Below are 17,211 nucleotides of genomic sequence, written 5' to 3'. Positions count from 1 at the left end.
GACCTTTGACCATGTATCAACTGAGGAATGGCTCTTATTTTTTATAAATTTGGCTCATTGTTCTATATATTTGAGGAATGAGTCTTTTATCAAACTTGCTGTAAAGTTTTTTCCCCAGTTTACTGTTTTTCTTCTAAATTTGGCTGCATTGGTTTTGTTTGTGCAAAAATTTATTATTATTATTTTTAAAACCTTTATTCAGTCTATATGTTATAGGATTAAATTATTCTGACACAACCAGTGTTACTTAATAACATGAGATCATAAATCTTTGATAGCTTCTACCAGTATTTCTGAACTGTAGAATTTAATAATGCTTGCACAGCCAAAGATAACTAGTGTTAATTAATAAGTCATAAATCTTTCATTGCTACTACCCATTATTTCAGCCTGAATTTTATTTTTGTTAGAAGTAATTAGGCATAATGATATTGGGTCTAATGTCAAAATTAGTATGCTTTGCGTGGGGATGTATTTGCAAATTGTTAAACCTAGGGGGAGATTGGTTTTGAATTTTTCCAAAAATTATTATTGCTATCTCTTATTTTCACATCACCCACAGTTCTGAAAATATCCTTCTACCCTCCCCCTTCTCCTTTTAGAGAGTCATGCCTGTGAATACTTCTCTCTCCTGGGTTGCTATGAGGATAAAATGAGATACTTGTGAAGTGGATTGCAAACCTTAAGATTCTATATAAATATGATCATGGTGATGATTTGAGATGTGGTAGTAACATTATTTTTTAAGGCCCCTGCCACCCAAGCTAGGCTGTTTTTTTCCTCCAAAAAGTAATAATGTTGTCCTTGAGATGTAATTGATCTTGAAGACTAAGGTTTGAACCATTGGTTTATTAGCTTATTGGTTCCTTGAATGCAAAATCTTAGCACAAGAGGAAGTGGGTCTCCTCACTCAGGTTTAATAAATTCTTCTAACCAGGTACACCACTATAGGCAAGAGAATCTACCTCGAAATGAATCAGTAGTGTGGCCTATCTGAATTTTTGTGCTTTCTGTGTTGTTGCTAAGTAGACCTCTTTCTTGTTAATAGTTAGATGGACTGCTGATTTCTCTTATTGTTCAAATCTAGAAACTGTAATGCTCAATCAGCCTGAGGCCAAAACATTTTTTATTTAATTTGTAAATATTTATATGCATTTGTGTTTTCTACTCTCATAGAAGGTAAGTTTCTGGAATGTAGGGGCTGTTTGCTTTTTCCTTTGTAATCCTAGTGCCCTGCCACCATAGTGCTGAGCACTTAGTAAATGCTAAATAATTGTGGCTATGACATTTCCCTGTGAAGCATATTATTTAGCAATAATGTCTGTGTCCTAGCTCTTTGATAACTTTCATACCTTTTTGACGATTAAAAAATTACACTACCCAATTAGGTCATTTAAAATTGAAGAAAAAAAAACCAACATTCAATCTGGGATTGCATAAATTTTTTGTTTTATTTCAGAAATCACGAATGTGTTTTTGAGACTAGATGTTCCTGCTTTATTTTGATTTTTGCCAAAATCTCTCTTTTCATTGACATAGGGAAAAATTTACTTCTCAAATAGAGGGTAGAAACTCCTTCTATTAATGTGGGATTTGTATTTCTTCTACAACTTAGGAGTATTAGAAAGTTATCTGGAGCAGGTTAAATGGCTTGCCTAGAATCACATAGCCAGTACGTGTCAGATGTGGATCTTGAATGGTGGTCTACCTGACTCTAATCATTATGTTCTACTTATGTTTTTATTTACTGTTTTATTTTAGTTCAGAATTTTTGCAAAGGGCAATTAAGAGAAGATTGTTCCCAGCAATACCTCTTCTAGGGCTGTATCCCTAAAAGATCATAAAAATGGGAAAAGGACCCACATGTACAAAAATGTAGCAGCTCTTTCTGTGGCGGCAAAGAATTGGAAATTGAGGGGATGCCCATCAATTGGGGAATGGCTGAACAAATTGTGGTATATGAATGTGATGGAATGCTATTATGCTATAAGAAATGAGGAGTGAGCAGACTTCAGAAAAACCTGGAAAGACTTGTATGGACTGATGCTGAGTGAATTGAGCAGAACCAGGAGAACATTGTCCACAGTAACAGCCACATTGTACAATAACTAACTTTGATAGACTTCACTCCTCTCAGCAATGCAAGGATCTAAGACATCTCCAAAAGTCTTATGATGGAAAATGCTATCCGCATCCAGAGAAAGAACTATGGAGTCTGAATGCAGATGGAAGCATACTATTTGCTCTTTTTTTCTCCTCTTCTTCTTTTTCTTTTGTTTCTTCTTTCTTGTGGTTCCTCCTATTGGTTCTAATTCTTCTTTATAACATGACTAATGTGAAAATATGTTTAATAGGAATGTATATATAGAGCCTATATCAGATTGCTTGCTATCTTGGGGAGTAGGGAGAGAAAATTTGGAACTCAAAAGCTTGTGGAAGTGAATATTGAAAACTGAAAATTAATTAATTTTAAAAGGTTATCAATGATACTTCATGTATATTGGAGGCAGTAGTTCTGAAGAAAGAGCTTTGAATTTGGAATTGGAGGACCTGAGTTTGGGTTTTGGGTTTTGCCTCTGCTACTGTGTGATTTCTTTGGGTCTCAGTTTGCTTAGTTGTAAAATGAGTGAATTAATGGCTTTTATGGTGTTATCCATTTACAATCCATCATACATTTGTAATATCCTCCATAATTGAAACTTTCCCATTTTAGTCATGGAGGGGGAAGATACTACTCATTTACAAGAGGACATGGACATTAGTTAAACAGGATGAGAATGCATGGATATATTCCCATCTGCATTGTTGGAAGAGTACTAACTGACATACTTCTTTGCCATGGAATTATTCTATTTACATTGTTATAGTTATTGTGTATATTCTTATTCTTTTCTTCACTCTGCTTACTTCACTAAGCATCAGTTCATGTAGATTTTTCAAAGCTTTGCTATATTCTTCACATTCATTATTATTATTATTATTATTATTATTATTATTATTATTTAAGTGAGGCAATCAGGGTTAAGTGACTTGTCCAGGGTCACACAGGTAGTAAGTATTAAGTGTCTGAGGCTGGATTGGAATTCAGGTCCTCCTGACTCTAAGGCCAGAGCTCTATTCACTGCACCACCTAGCTGCCCCACACATTCATTATTTCTTACAGCAGTTATATTCCATCACATTCATATACCACAGTTTGTTTAACCATTCCCCAGTTGATGGACATCTACTTTGTTTCCAGTTCTTTGGTATTATAAGTGCTAGTATAACTATTTTGGTATATATGGGGCTTTCTTATTAAAGGCTTCCTTGGAATATAAAGCCCAATAATGGAGTGTTTGAGGATATGGACATTTTAATCCCTTTATTTGCACAATTCCAATTTGCTTTTCAAAATAGTTGTACCATTTCACAGCTCCACTAGTAATGTGTGAGTATACTTATCATCCCACAACCTCTCCAACATTAACTATTACCTTTTTTGGGGGGGGGGGGCACCTTGGCCCATTTGTGGGATATAAGGTGAAACTTTAGAATTGTTTTGATTTGCATTTCTCATTATTGTGATTTGGAGCATTCTTTCATGTAGTTTTGAATACTTTGCATATCTTTTGAGAACTGTTCATATCCTTTGATGATTTATCTGTTTAGGAATAGATATTAGTCATATGTTCATATGTGCGCATTTTTAATATGTCTTAGATACCAAACTCTTATAGAAATTTGATATTTTTTATTTGACTTTTATCCTAAGTGCATAATTCTGTCTGTACAAAAGTTTTTCAGTTTTATGTAATCAAAGTTAATCTTTTTTCCTTGTAATCACTTCTGTCCTTTGTTTGGTTAAGAATGTATTCCATACTAATAGCTGTGAAAGGTATGTGATCTCCTTCCCTTCTATTTTTTTTTACAGTGTAATTTTTTTTTCTTTTTTCTACTTTTTTTGGTGAGGCTATTGGGGTTAAGTGACTTGCCCAGAGTCACTCAGCTAGTAAGTGTTATGTGTCTGAGACCTGATTTGAACTCAGGTCCTCCTGACTCCAGGGCCAGTGCTCTATCCACTGCGCCACCTAGCTGCTCCCTACAGTATCAGTTTTAATATTTATCTGTTTAGACAGTATTGTGGGATATATTTTAAGATGTTGGTCTAACCGTAATTTCTGTCAGATTACTTTCAGGTTATCTAGGAGTTATCCAATTTCTTTCCTAAGTAACTTAATTATTTCCCTTTATCAAATAACTGGTTTATTGAGTTCTATCATTTCTGATTCTTCCTGGTGTGGTCTGTTGTACCTCTATTCTGTTTTTTAACCAGTACCTTATAGTTGCTTTACAGTATAGTTTGAGGTCTACAAGTGCCATTTCTCCTTTGCCACTACTGTTTTTATCATTTCTCTTGATCTTCTCGATATCTTGTTTTTCCAAATGAATTTTGTTATTTCATCAAGTTCTATAAAGTATTTCCATGGTTATTTGATAGGTGTAGTATTAAAAGTATAAATTAATTCTGGTAGTATTGTAATTTTTATTATATTGGCATGATGCAGCCATGACCACTAAAATTGTTCATTATTTCTTTAAGGGGAATTCTGTAACTGATGATTTGGTAGATTGATATACTTTATGCATTTTGTAGTTATTTGGAATGGGATTTCCCTTTCTGTTGTTGCTTCTTAAATATTACTGTTGTTATATAGAAATGCTATTGATTTTTGAGGATTTGTTTTGTAGCCTACATCTTTGCTGAAGCTATTCATTGTCTTAGTATCTCTGTTGATTCTCTGGCAGTTTACAAGTAAATTATGTCATCAGCAAATAGGTAAAGTTTTGTCTCCTCTTTAAGTATATATATGCCTCTGCTTTCTTTCTTTTGTCTTATTGCTGTTGCTAACATTTCCAGAACTATGTCAAATAGCAATGGGGAGAGTAGGCATCCTCACTTCATTTATTGGAAAAGGTTCTTGTGTATCCCTGTTGCAAGCCCACGATGCTAGCTTTTGGTTTTAGATAGATGCTTTTCTCAGATATTGATAAACAGTACCTGTATGCTTATACTTTGTAGGGATTTTTTAAAAGCATAAGTGAATATTGTCTTTTTTTCTGTGTCTACCAAGATAAATTGTGTGTTTTGATTTTTGGTAAATTAATTCTGTTGATTTTTTTAAAAGGTTGAACCATTCTTGCATCCCTGGTATAAATACAAGTTGACCAACTTAATAATATGACGTTTTGGAAAAATTGTGGTAATCTGTTAGTTTTGTTTAGAATTTTTGAATCAGTATTCATTAATTTTATTGCCTGTAGTTTTACTTGTTGTAACAGTTTTTTTCCTATTGCATTGTTTCCTCTCAAATGGCATTATTTTTTGGTTTTTGCCCTAACAAAACACCTTTCAGTATTATGTATTACGTACATATATTATGTATAATATTGTCCATTCCTCCCCCCTTTGTTTGTTTGTTGCTATTTCTTATTTTGTCAAGAGCTATCCTCTTTTCCATAGTTGAAATATATCTCACTCTTTTCTCGTAATTTGCTCATGTTATTTTATATTATATATATATATAGGTTATGTATCCATTTAGCATTTATTGTGGTGTATTGTATGCATCGTTGTTTCAAACCTAATTTCTTCTGGGCCTTGTATACCTGATCTGTGCTATTGGTGTATTTGCTGTTGTTAACTAGTATAATGTATTTTGATGATTACTGCTTTATAGTATAATTTGCCATCTGGTACTACTTTGGCCTTCTTCCTTCCAGCTTCTTTTTATCATTTTAAATACCATTGTATCTTTTGTATTTCTTTTTGTAGGCTTTGTTAAGTCTGACAGCAAAGTATAAGTGCTACCTAAAACTTTTATCTTATTCTATGAGTTTTCTTCCTCCAAAAAATCTTGCTTATGTATGTATATGTGTGTACATCATATATATGTGTGTGTATAAATAAGTATCTATTTTTTATCCCAACAAGGGCAGGGGCTGTTTTGTTTTTACCTGCCACTGTTATCTTGCTCTTACTGAATTGGAATGAGTGCTCATTGTCAGAAATAGACATTTTGTGGATTTTTCAAGGAGAGGTTCATATTATTAAGGGGACCCAAAAAGATATCGTAGACACATTTTCTTGATCAGAAATCAATAATATTTTGACATGAATGATAAAATCATATTTTCTTGTCCTTGACTTTACTTCTTGAGATTTTTCTCATCTTTAATGTGATAATGAAGACATTATTTTTTATTATTCTCTCTACCATGCTCATCCTGCAATTAACTTTATCAGAATTTGTTACATCAGACATTCTGTGTGTATTATTGATCCATTTATCTTCTTGATCAAGCTGCATATGTATAATAAATGTTGTAGGTTCTTTGAAGCATCTAGTAATTTGTCTGTTTTACTTGCTCATTGTACATTTTAAATGGAAACTTATCTAAGCAGGAAGGATAAAAATATTTTGGGCAGTTATCTATTCCTTCTAAGAAGGTTTTCTGGAACCTTTCCCAACTAAATTGATTTTGAATGCAGCCTGTGGAATTGATCTCACAATTGTCTGTTTTTCCATTTAAATCAGACTTTGAAAGTTTGTCAAACTACTGAGTACCCAACTCATAGGGCATTTGAATTGGTGTACTATTCAGACTTACTGAGAAAAAAGCACAGTACTTGACTCAGAGGAAATAATATTTTCCAGTTTCTTTTCCTGAAGCCTAGCTAAGCTACATGTACTCTATGACACATTGCTTGGATGTTAGATATGCAGACCCTTATAAATTAGATAAAATGAATTTTTAAAATATTCTTTTTTAAATTATAAACTTGACAAACATCAACAAACATGAACTAAAAAGAAAATAATAAAACAAATTGCATTTGAAACAATCTATTATATGTCCTTATTTTTAAAATATGTGCATTCATTTTAACATGGTATTAATAACAACAGCAATAATGATGACGGTAATGATATTACTGGTAATAATATTTATATTATTTCATTTGATCCCCACAACAACCTTGAGAGGTAGGTACTACTATTATCTCTGTTTTATGTAGGGCCACAGGCTACAGGAGATTTGAAACTGAGGCTTATCTTCCTTTTATGCATGAATTTCAATCAAAATCTTGGTAACTGTTGTCTATAATCTGATAAGTCACTCTCCTTCCTTCTTCAGTGAGTTAGGTACATGGCTTGAATATGTGACTCCCAGTTTTTCTGTTCTTCCTGAGTCTCTTTCCATCATTCTAGATTTCAACATATATATATTGGCTCTCTGTTAAATACCCATACTACTCAGTTCCTCATCCTATTCACTCCCCATGAACTACTTCCTTTACCCCACCTCAGTCACACACAAAAATGGTCATACAGTAATTCTTTGCCTCCTCCCACAAATGTAATAAGTTCATATTCAGCAGTTCCAAAATCAACTTATCTGAAGATAAGCTATTGACTTTCCTTCTCTGCCTCTGCCTTCCCTTACAAAACCCTACTTTTCATTTTCACTGTGACCTACAGTCCCAGTGTCCCTCAATTCTCTCTAGGTGATCTACCCTTTACTGGCCACTCTCTCCTCTTTTCCCCATCTTGACCCCTTGGTAAACCATCACAACTCTATAGTGCCCTCCTCCCTTGCATCTTTATTCCCCCCTTAATCATATTGCTGATTACCCCTTGCCAAACCTCAGCCTTGGATCACTCCCTCCATTCTCCATCTTTGCTTCTATTCATGTGGGGAGAAAAATCACATCAGCCATTCTGACTAGATCCACTACAGATTGATATTACACACCCTCAACTGGGCCCTCACTGCTGCCACACAATCTTACTATTGCTCCCTTATCAACTCACCACGGCTACTCCCCACAAACAGTTCTTCCAAACCTTTTCATCTATCTTCAGATTTCTCCAGGTCCCTTCACCTTCTCATTTGAGATCTTTGCCTCATATTTTAGGGAAAAAAAGAGACCATTTACTGTGAGCCCCTTCTTTTCTCCTTTTTCTCCTATCAGATGACTTCTGACACTACTTCTCCCTTGTCTCACATGATGAAGTGACTCCTTCCCAAAGCCACACCCCTCTTAACTGTTCAATCAATCGCAGTCCATTCCATCTCCAACAGATAAGCCCCTTTTCTTATTCCTTTTCTGTCACTTATTTTCAACCTCTCCCTGTCTTCTGGCTCTCATTCCCTAAAGGCTATGTCTTCATATAACTGAAGAAACCCTCTCTTGATCCTTCCACCCCTTCTGTCTATTGTCCCATATCTCTTCTGCCTATTGAGACTAAACTCCTTGAGAAGGCCATCTGCAATAGGTGTCTCCAACCTTCTCTCCTCCCATTCTTTTCTCCTTGTAATCTTCCTTCTGACATTTCCACAGAAACTGCCTTCTCCAAAGTTATTAATGATCTCTTAGTTGCCAAATCCAGTGGCATTTTCTCAGTCCTCATTCTCCTTGACCTTTCTATAGCCTTTTACACTGTTGATCATCCACTCTTCCTTGGTACTCTCTACTCTCTAGGTTTTTAGGGCAAGCCTTTCTCCTGGTTCTACTTCTACTTATCTGACCAGTTCTTCTCTGTCTCCTTTGCTGGATCCTCTTCCATGTCACACCCTCTAACTATAGGTATCCTACTGGATTCTGTCCTTGACCTTCTTTTCTTCTCTCTCTACACTACTTGATGATCCCATCAACTCCCATTTGATTTTTAATTACCATTTCTATGCAGATGATTCTCAAATCTATCTATCCTGCCCCAACCTCCCAGCTGACCACCTATCTTCCATTCCCAACTACTTTTCAGATATCTCAAATTAGATGTCCAGTAGCTCAATATTTTCAAAATAAAGCTCATTGTCTTTTCCCCCAAAACCTTTGCCCTGTTCTACCTTCTCTGATACATGTAGAAGGCAGCATCATCCTCCTAGTTCCTTAAACTAAAAGCATAGACATTGTCTAGGACTCCTCACTATCTCTTACCCCTCGTATATATCTAAGCTGTTGCCAAGAATTGTTGATTTTAGCTCTATAACATCTCTCAAGTATGTCTTCTTCTCTCCTCTGACTTTATCACCACTCTAGTGCAGACTCTCCTCACCTCATATCTGGACTATTTTGCAACATCTGCTGGTGAAATCTGCCTGCCTCAAGTCTCTCCCACTGCAGTCCATCCTCCATTCATTCATCAGAGCGCTCTCTCTAAAGCACAGGTGTGACCATGTTATTCTCCTACACAGTAAAATGCAGTGTCTCCCTTTTGCCTCAAAGATTAAATACAGAATGCTCTGTTTGGCTTTCAAAGCCCTTCTTAAGCTAGCCCCTTTCCAGTCTTCTTATACTTTAGTCCCCACTACATACACTGACTTTCTGGCTATTGCATGATTTGAGTCCAAGTAGGCATTTTCTCTGCCTCTTCCCCATCTGCTTCCCTGGCTTCCTTTAACTTCCAATTAAAACCTCATGTTGTACAAGAAGCCTTTCTGAGTACCTCTAAATTTATGTCCTACCTGTATATAGTTTGCTTTATATATTTTTGTTTAAATGTTATCTCACCTCTTTAAATTTTAAGTTGCTTGATGGCAGGGACTGTCTTTTGCCTCTTTTTGTATCCCCAGGGCTTAGCAGAGTCCCTGACACATAGTAGACACTTAATAAAAATTGATTAAATGATTGAAGTTAAATGATTTGCTCCTGGTCACATAGCTAGTAAGTGGCTGAGATCAGTCTTCTGATGCCAGGTCTAGTGCTCTATCCACTTTGCCTCCTAGCTGTATTTCCAGTGCAGTCTTGTTCTTCTGTGTTCCTTTATGAACTTCCTTCTACTCCTTTATGCATTTTTAATAGCATTCCATTAGCATCACTGTCGCTACTCTCAGCCACACACTAGTTGTGTCTGAAAACTGGCCCCATTCTAGTCTTATTATCTCTCTGCCAAGAGGTTTAAAACAAGATTATTGTCCGTCTCTAGTGTTATGATTGGTTATTTCTTTAATCTGAATTCTCAAATATTTCAGAATTGTTTTTCTGTACAATATTATAGAGGTGTAGATAAGTCTCTTGTTTTTACATTATTCTCTTGCATTCTTCTTGCTTCTGACCTTCCCAAATCACTTAAGGAACTAGTTACTCACCAAAGTTTTTGTTTTTTTTTTTTTAGTCTGACAGAAGCCCCTAACTCTCCGTTCCTTTGGTAGAGAGATAACTGATTCACCTGGAGATCAGTAAGGTTTTCCCCTGGCAGTTACTAGCATTTCTTGTTTCTCTAGGTTCTCTTTAATGACATTTTTCAGCTAAACTCAGGAGAAGGTAGAAATCTTTATCAAGTCCATTAATTGCCTAAGCACCTGAGATATGTTAGATATAAAAACTATAGTCTTTATTCAACTGAAATTTATCTTTATGTAACATTTCCAGCAACAAGTGACATTTTTGGAGTCTAGGTGGAAGAAAAACTTTAAAAACTAACATAATCAGGGTAGCTAGGTGGCACAATGGATATAGCACTGGTCTTGGAGTCAGGAGGACCTGTGTTCAAATCCAGCATCAGACACTTTCTAACATACTGTATGGAGTTATCTGTCTCTGCCTTGCTCTACAAAAAGAAACTGACTTTAAAATCAGTGGCAGAGGTGGGGAAGGTCATAATAGTATTACACATATGTAAATTATGTAAGCTTTTTTTTTTTTATGTAAGCTACAGTGTGACCCAGGGCAAGTCACTTAACCCTGATTGCCTCCCCCCTTTGCCCCCCCCCAAAAATCCACTAACATAATCCCATGAAAATAAACTTATACAGAGGCATTTAGTGTATGAACTCTTGAATACCTCATTATGTATGTCTCAGTAACATTTGAATGCATCAGCTGTGCTATGGCACAGTTCAGTATTTAATGTTTATAATTATGACCCTGAATAATCAAGATTTGAAAATATGTTCAGTGTACTATGTTCAAGAAGGCATAGAAGTTTTAGTTTAAATCTTCATGTAAGAATCAAAGATAACCAGTATAAGCAATTAAAAAGAAAGGATCTGTTATCTGGAAAATTTACATTCCTAGAACCCTTCTATTCCCAATGATGATAATGCTACTCTATCAAATAGTGAAAATTTTAGAATGCTGTTAACTAATTCCAGTATTCTGCCTGCTGAAGTAGAATACCTTGAAAGAACATATTTTGCAAATAGAAGTTAAATGATTAATATTGAATACCTTTTCCCCCCCTGCCAGAAGTGGAAGACCTGTTCTCTTCACTCAAGCATATTCAACATACTTTGGTAGATTCCCAGAGCCAGGATGACATTGCACTGCTTTTACAACTTGTACAAAATACTGATTTCCAGCATGCATTTAAGATACACAATGCTGTCACAGTGCATATGAATAAAGCCAGCCCTCCATTTCCTCTTATCTCCAATGCACAAGACCTTGCACAGGAGGTATGTATTCTGTATGCCTTGTTGACATTCTAATAGCTTTATTTTCCTTCTAGAACTAGCATTTTCAGGTGTGTAACATTAAAACAATTATATATTAATAATAATAAAAGCTTCCATCATAGAAAGTTGAATGTAGTTATTTTTTGAAAGGTTATATTTCCCATGCTATGTTATATAAAAAAATTCATTGCCATTTGTTAAATCATCTATAAAACCTGCCTTACAAGTCTATAATAATCTTGTTAATACTGTATTAGGTATTGTAGAGATAAAATGATCTAACCTTTAAAATACAAGAAAAAAAATCAATTTTCTCAAATTCACTCCTGATCATTTAATTTCTGTTCTTCTAGCTGCTAGATGCTAGTGTCTAGCATCTATATTTACCTCTGCCTATCCTAAGATCACTGTAGAGTCATAGCTTTAGAGTTGAAAGGGACCTTAGGAGGACATAGAGAGGGGGGTCCAACCCCCGTGTTTTATAGATGAGGAAATAGGCACAAAGAACTTGCTGTTATGTAGAAGAGCTGGATTCAAACTTGAATCCTTTGAACTCAAATCTAGCCCTCTTGGCTCTCTACACACTACTTAGGTGGCATATTTTAGAATTATAAGATTTTAGAACTAAAAAGCTTATTGCAATTGTCCCCTCCCCATCCCATGATTTTACAGATGTAAAAAATGAGAACTAATCCATACTCAATCATCTTAGTAATGAGAGCTTGCACTAGAAGGATTTCATTCAGGAATATGTCTTGTGAACTATTATATTTTTAAGGAATGTTGCTGCTAAACTAGCATAGATTTTGCCACAATGATGAGATTGAATCCTCAATATAAGCCTTGTTTTTTCTTGCAGTCTTTCCTTGATCTTTTGTTTTTGTTGTAGCAGCAGCAGCAGCAGCAGCAGCAGCAGCAGCAGTAGTAGTAGTAGCAGTAGTAATAGTAGCAGCAGTAATAGCATTTTGAGTTTTTTTATATTTACTGCCTTCTATCACTAGCCTCTTTAAGTATTGCTCGATAGGTGTGTAATGCAATCTAGTAAGATTGAATGGTTTTCTTTTTCTTCTGTAGGTACAAGCAGTTTTGAAACCAAGCCATCAGAAGGAAGGACAGGAGTTAAATGCTTTGCTAAATGCTCCTCACATTCAGGTAGAAACTAGAAAAACATTCTATTGGTGAATCAAATATATCTTATTACCATTTAGCTTTTATATAACATATGCCTTGCCTTATGTATTTATGAAGTGAAAACCACTCAATTTTTCTGTAATGTATGTACTTTTATTTGAACTTTTCTTAAGCCCGTGTACATTCAGAGCTTCTCTTCTCATCCACACACTGGAACCAATCTCGTTGAATTCCTAGGTGGATTGTAAAAAGCCTTCATTCACATGTATGTTGGCAAGAGGGGTAGGCAGTGGGCAGGTAGAGAAAGGAGGGTGCCTGTATGATTCTAACCAAACAAAACAAACAGAAGCCCCACATATTAAGGCAGAAGATACAATTAAAAAAAAAAAAGCTTACATAATTTACATATGTGTAATACTATTATGACCTTCCCCACCTCTGCCACTGATTTTAAAGTCAGTTTCTTTTTGTAGAGCAAGGCAGAGACAGATAACTCCATACAGTATCTGCAGTACTTTTTTTTTTTAATTCAGATATACAATCTTTAATTCAAATATACAATCAGAATCCTGAAGATACACTGTAGAATTTTGGAGATATTTGCCTCCAACCTACTTAGACTATTCCTCACCTTCACCAGTCCAGTTTTTAAAACCTGAGTTAAACACCAAAAAGAAAACAGAGCCATGCCAAATTCATCTTATTTGGGGGCAATTATCATATCATATCCTTGGACAAAAACAAGTAATCAACAACAACAAAAATCTATTTAGAAGTATTTGTTATGTACAGTGGAGGACCCATATTGTTGATCCACATTATCTGGAAGATGGAGCCTGCAGTCCAGACTTAAGCTCAAGTGGGGCAGTTATCTTGATTTTCTTTGTGCTGGTGTCTAGGACTGTAATCGCTTTGTGTCTCCTGTCATCTGTACCTGAAAGCATACTTGTGCAGTATGGTATTGCTTTCCCCCTAAGCAGTACTTTTTATTGGTGGTAGTAGGGGCTAGGATGGGGCTTCAAGGAAGGAGTGCTGTGTTTCCCAGTCTTCTGGCATGGTTGTAGTGATGGTGAGTGAGTGCTCAATGACATCTGTGCTAGAAAAATTCTCATTTGTACGGAGTCTTTGGTCATGCAACTAGAAAACCAGTCCATCTTGTGTCAGGCACTCCACAGTGATTTTGGCAGAGTCCAGCTCCACCTCTGGAAATGACTGTTTCTTTGATGACCAGGCTTCATAGCTTCCTCTGATGGGCACTGCAGTTTTTTTTGTGAGGCAGTTGGGTTTAAGTGACTTGCCCAGAGTCACACAGCTAGTAAATGTTATGTGTCTGAGGCCAGATTTGAACTCAGGTCCTCCTGACTCCACGGCCCAGTGCTCTATCCACTGCACCACCTAGCTGCCCCATGGCACTGTAATTTTCCATTTGGAGATGGATCTCCATGTGCTGGCATAGGTGGGCCTGTTGTGTTATCATTACAGGTGATAACATCATACTTCATGATTGAGTTGAAGGTAATATATATATATTTATACACAGGATTCCATGCCTAAACAATGATATTCAAAGACTTTCTCATTGCCATTGGTGATAGCATGACCATTAGGGAGCTCATAGCTTTTTTCCAGACAAGAGCTAGATGTAACTAGATGCTATTTATTCTCCAGGGGCAACATAACACAGTTTCTCAATGATGTCATACACAATTTTGCACAGGTGAACCACTTCATGACATATAACACAAATATATGATTGCAAGCATTTAAGCTAAAGCACTGTATATAGAAAAATTTGGAGAAGAAAAGTCAGAAACTATTGACCAGAACAAATCACTGTAACAATTTTTTAAGAGACCTAAGAGTTTCTGCATTATGTATAGCATTAAGTTAGAAAAATACTACATAGAAATAAATGAATCTTTCTCAAAACCCCACAGGCCCTCTTACTGGCCCATGATAAGGTTGCTGAACAGGAAATGCAGCCAGAGTCCATCACAGATGAGAGAGTTTATGAGAGCATTGGCCAGTATGGAGGAGAGACTGTAAAAATAGTTCGTATTGAAAAAGCTCGAGATATTCCGTTGGTAAGTATTCTCTTACTGTTCCACAGCATATATAGTTTTAATTTCAAGGATGGGAAAAGTAGTAGTCTGAGCTTTACAGTTCTGAACTCATTAGGCACTTTTTTTTTTAATCATCCCAGGTTCATATTCAGCCTCTAGAGCTTACTACCTATGTGACACCTCTGAGGTCACTGTCTCCTCTCCTGTAAGATAAGGGGATTGGACTAGATGGCTTTAAGGTCCCCTTCTGCACTCAATTCATGATCCTGTGATGATTGGCAGAGACTTTGGTTTGCAGTTTTTCCTTCTAGCTAATTTTAGTTGTATTACCATAATACTGTACTAAGTATATTTTTGTATTTCCTCCACTATATTTTGATGATAGTCTTTTCTAAGTGTCTCGTGGGTGTGGATGTGTGTGGGTGTGGGCATGGGTGTGTGCGTGGGTATGGGTGTGTGTGTATACAGAGAGACACAGGCATGTATGCATGTGTACATGTACGTCTCTCATAAAGTAAAAAATATAACTGAAGATGTAATGCCAGGTATTACTTGATAATGTGATTGATGGACAAGGAAAGGGATCGGTAATTTTTTGCTTCTTTCCTAGCTAAAATATTTCTTTAGAACAGTATGTTTTTGTCATTTTTTTCAGAGAAATTTAATGAACTTAATAAAGCAATCATTTCTCTGTTTGAAATTTTCTTTGGAAGCGATGTTCTTAATGTACTATGTAACATTTTGTGATTCTGTTTTATTGTATTTATATGAATGCCTTATCTTCTCTTTGTCATTTATTTATTTGAGACAGACTCAGATGTCTGCAGCAAAGTGAGCTAACCTCACTCCATCTCTTTTCTTTTTCTGTCTACAAAAATGAAACTGGAAGAGATTATATATCATTGTTTTGAAATGGAAAATTTCTGTGGTGGGAGAAATAATTTCAAAATTTTTAGCTTTATATAATTATCTTTTTTCTAGTTAGAGCTATGGCACCTAGAAGTTATATATTTTATACAATGTTTTAATTTCCTGTTCTGTGCTTGTTTTATTTAGAATGATTAATTTATCTAGTAAAGTTAAATTTTAAACCAGCATTGAATGTAATAGATGGCTGCCAACACCTTTATCTTTTAAGTGTTTAACCACTTAAAGATATATTGTTCATCCTATCTAGATATAGATATAGATAATTGAGGAGTGATTTTGTATTTCCTCATACTTAATTCATTAATTCTCCCAAAATCTAGACTTAACTGTGAAAATAGAATTTACATTATAGAAACAGTTCCAAGCAAATAACTTTTGTTTTGATAGTCACTTACTTTTATATATATTTCATTTTTCCAAACTTAAAAAATCCATTTAACATCAGAATTCTTTTGAATATGTTGATAAATTTCATAAACAGAATATGTTGTCAACTCTCATAGTTAGCTGTTTTAGTTCTTTTATAGCTTATCTCAAGTGAACTTTTCTCTAATCTGATTTCTGTTTTTGAACTATCCTGTTTTATTGGAATAAACAGATTCCTATAATCACAGAATTGTAGAGATGAAGAAGGAATTTAAAACTGAAGATATATATATGTATATATATAAAACATTACTGGATTCATACAGGTTATATTTTGGGATTATATAGGGTGCTACAGTTCGTAATGAAATGGATTCTGTCATCATTAGTCGGATAGTAAAAGGAGGAGCTGCAGAAAAAAGTGGACTATTACATGAAGGAGATGAGGTTCTGGAAATTAATGGCATTGAAATTAGGGGAAAGGATGTCAATGAGGTTTTTGACTTGTTGGTAAGTTGACTTATTTAAATGATTCACACTGATATAAAGGATTCACTTATCTTCATGTTTGTTGGGAGAATCCAAAATAAAATTAATAATTTTGATATCATTATAAAGAATACTAAGTGCCCCTAGACTTTATATTGTACATATTGATTTTATTGTTGGAGACAGGTAGCCTGCTAATTCTGCTTTGTTTTAGCTGGATATTTTAAAAAATCTATTGCATGTGAGGCATGCTATTTAGAAGGCTATATTAGGGTTAGGGTTAGGGTTGAAGCCAGGAAGACCTGGGTTGAAGTCTGGGTGACCTCAACATTATGTCAGGTTTTGTAACCTAAAGCAAGTCACTCAAGCTCTCAGTGCTTTTCAATTATAGATTTGCTGACTTGCATTGGTATAAGGAGTTTGCTCACTTGGGAGTTCTTCACCAATGAGATTAAAGGGTCAGTCCCCCTTCTCTCCTACCTATTTCTCATTTGTGTCTGAAAACAGTAATAGTGCTATTTCTCATTAATTTCATTACAGTATTTTCAGTCAGCTCTGAATACCACCACATCATCATACAGGAATAGTGATGTAGATAATTTAGAACAACTTATCATTAAATTCAACTTCAGACTGTTATGTAGTTTGTGGGGAGGGGACAGTGGGCTCATATTCCTCTGAAATTTGTAATCATGTGTGCATTTTACTTAAGTTAATGTAGTAGAGTTCCATCTATTTATCCTTTCAACTCTTGGTTGTCTTGATAAGGGTTAATCTTAGGTGGTCC

At 35.4% G+C, this 17,211-nt stretch overlaps 1 protein-coding gene across 1 annotated transcript in view; it reads left to right on the top strand.

Moving 5' to 3' along the window:
• The window catches only part of MPP5 (membrane palmitoylated protein 5), a 115,829-nt gene that overhangs the window by 62,447 nt on the left and 36,171 nt on the right, over nucleotides 1-17,211 (top strand). The window contains exons 3-6 of the mRNA XM_027843760.1: nucleotides 11,237-11,445; nucleotides 12,520-12,597; nucleotides 14,514-14,660; nucleotides 16,284-16,445. Coding sequence (XP_027699561.1) covers nucleotides 11,237-11,445; nucleotides 12,520-12,597; nucleotides 14,514-14,660; nucleotides 16,284-16,445 — 596 coding nt within the window. The remainder of the gene's footprint in view (nucleotides 1-11,236; nucleotides 11,446-12,519; nucleotides 12,598-14,513; nucleotides 14,661-16,283; nucleotides 16,446-17,211) is intronic.

The sequence above is a fragment of the Vombatus ursinus genome, unplaced genomic scaffold, assembly GCF_900497805.2.
Source record: "Vombatus ursinus unplaced genomic scaffold, bare-nosed wombat genome assembly UNPS02014926.1, whole genome shotgun sequence".
Lineage (NCBI taxonomy): Eukaryota > Metazoa > Chordata > Mammalia > Diprotodontia > Vombatidae > Vombatus > Vombatus ursinus.
This window is presented reverse-complemented; position numbering and strand designations above follow the sequence as displayed.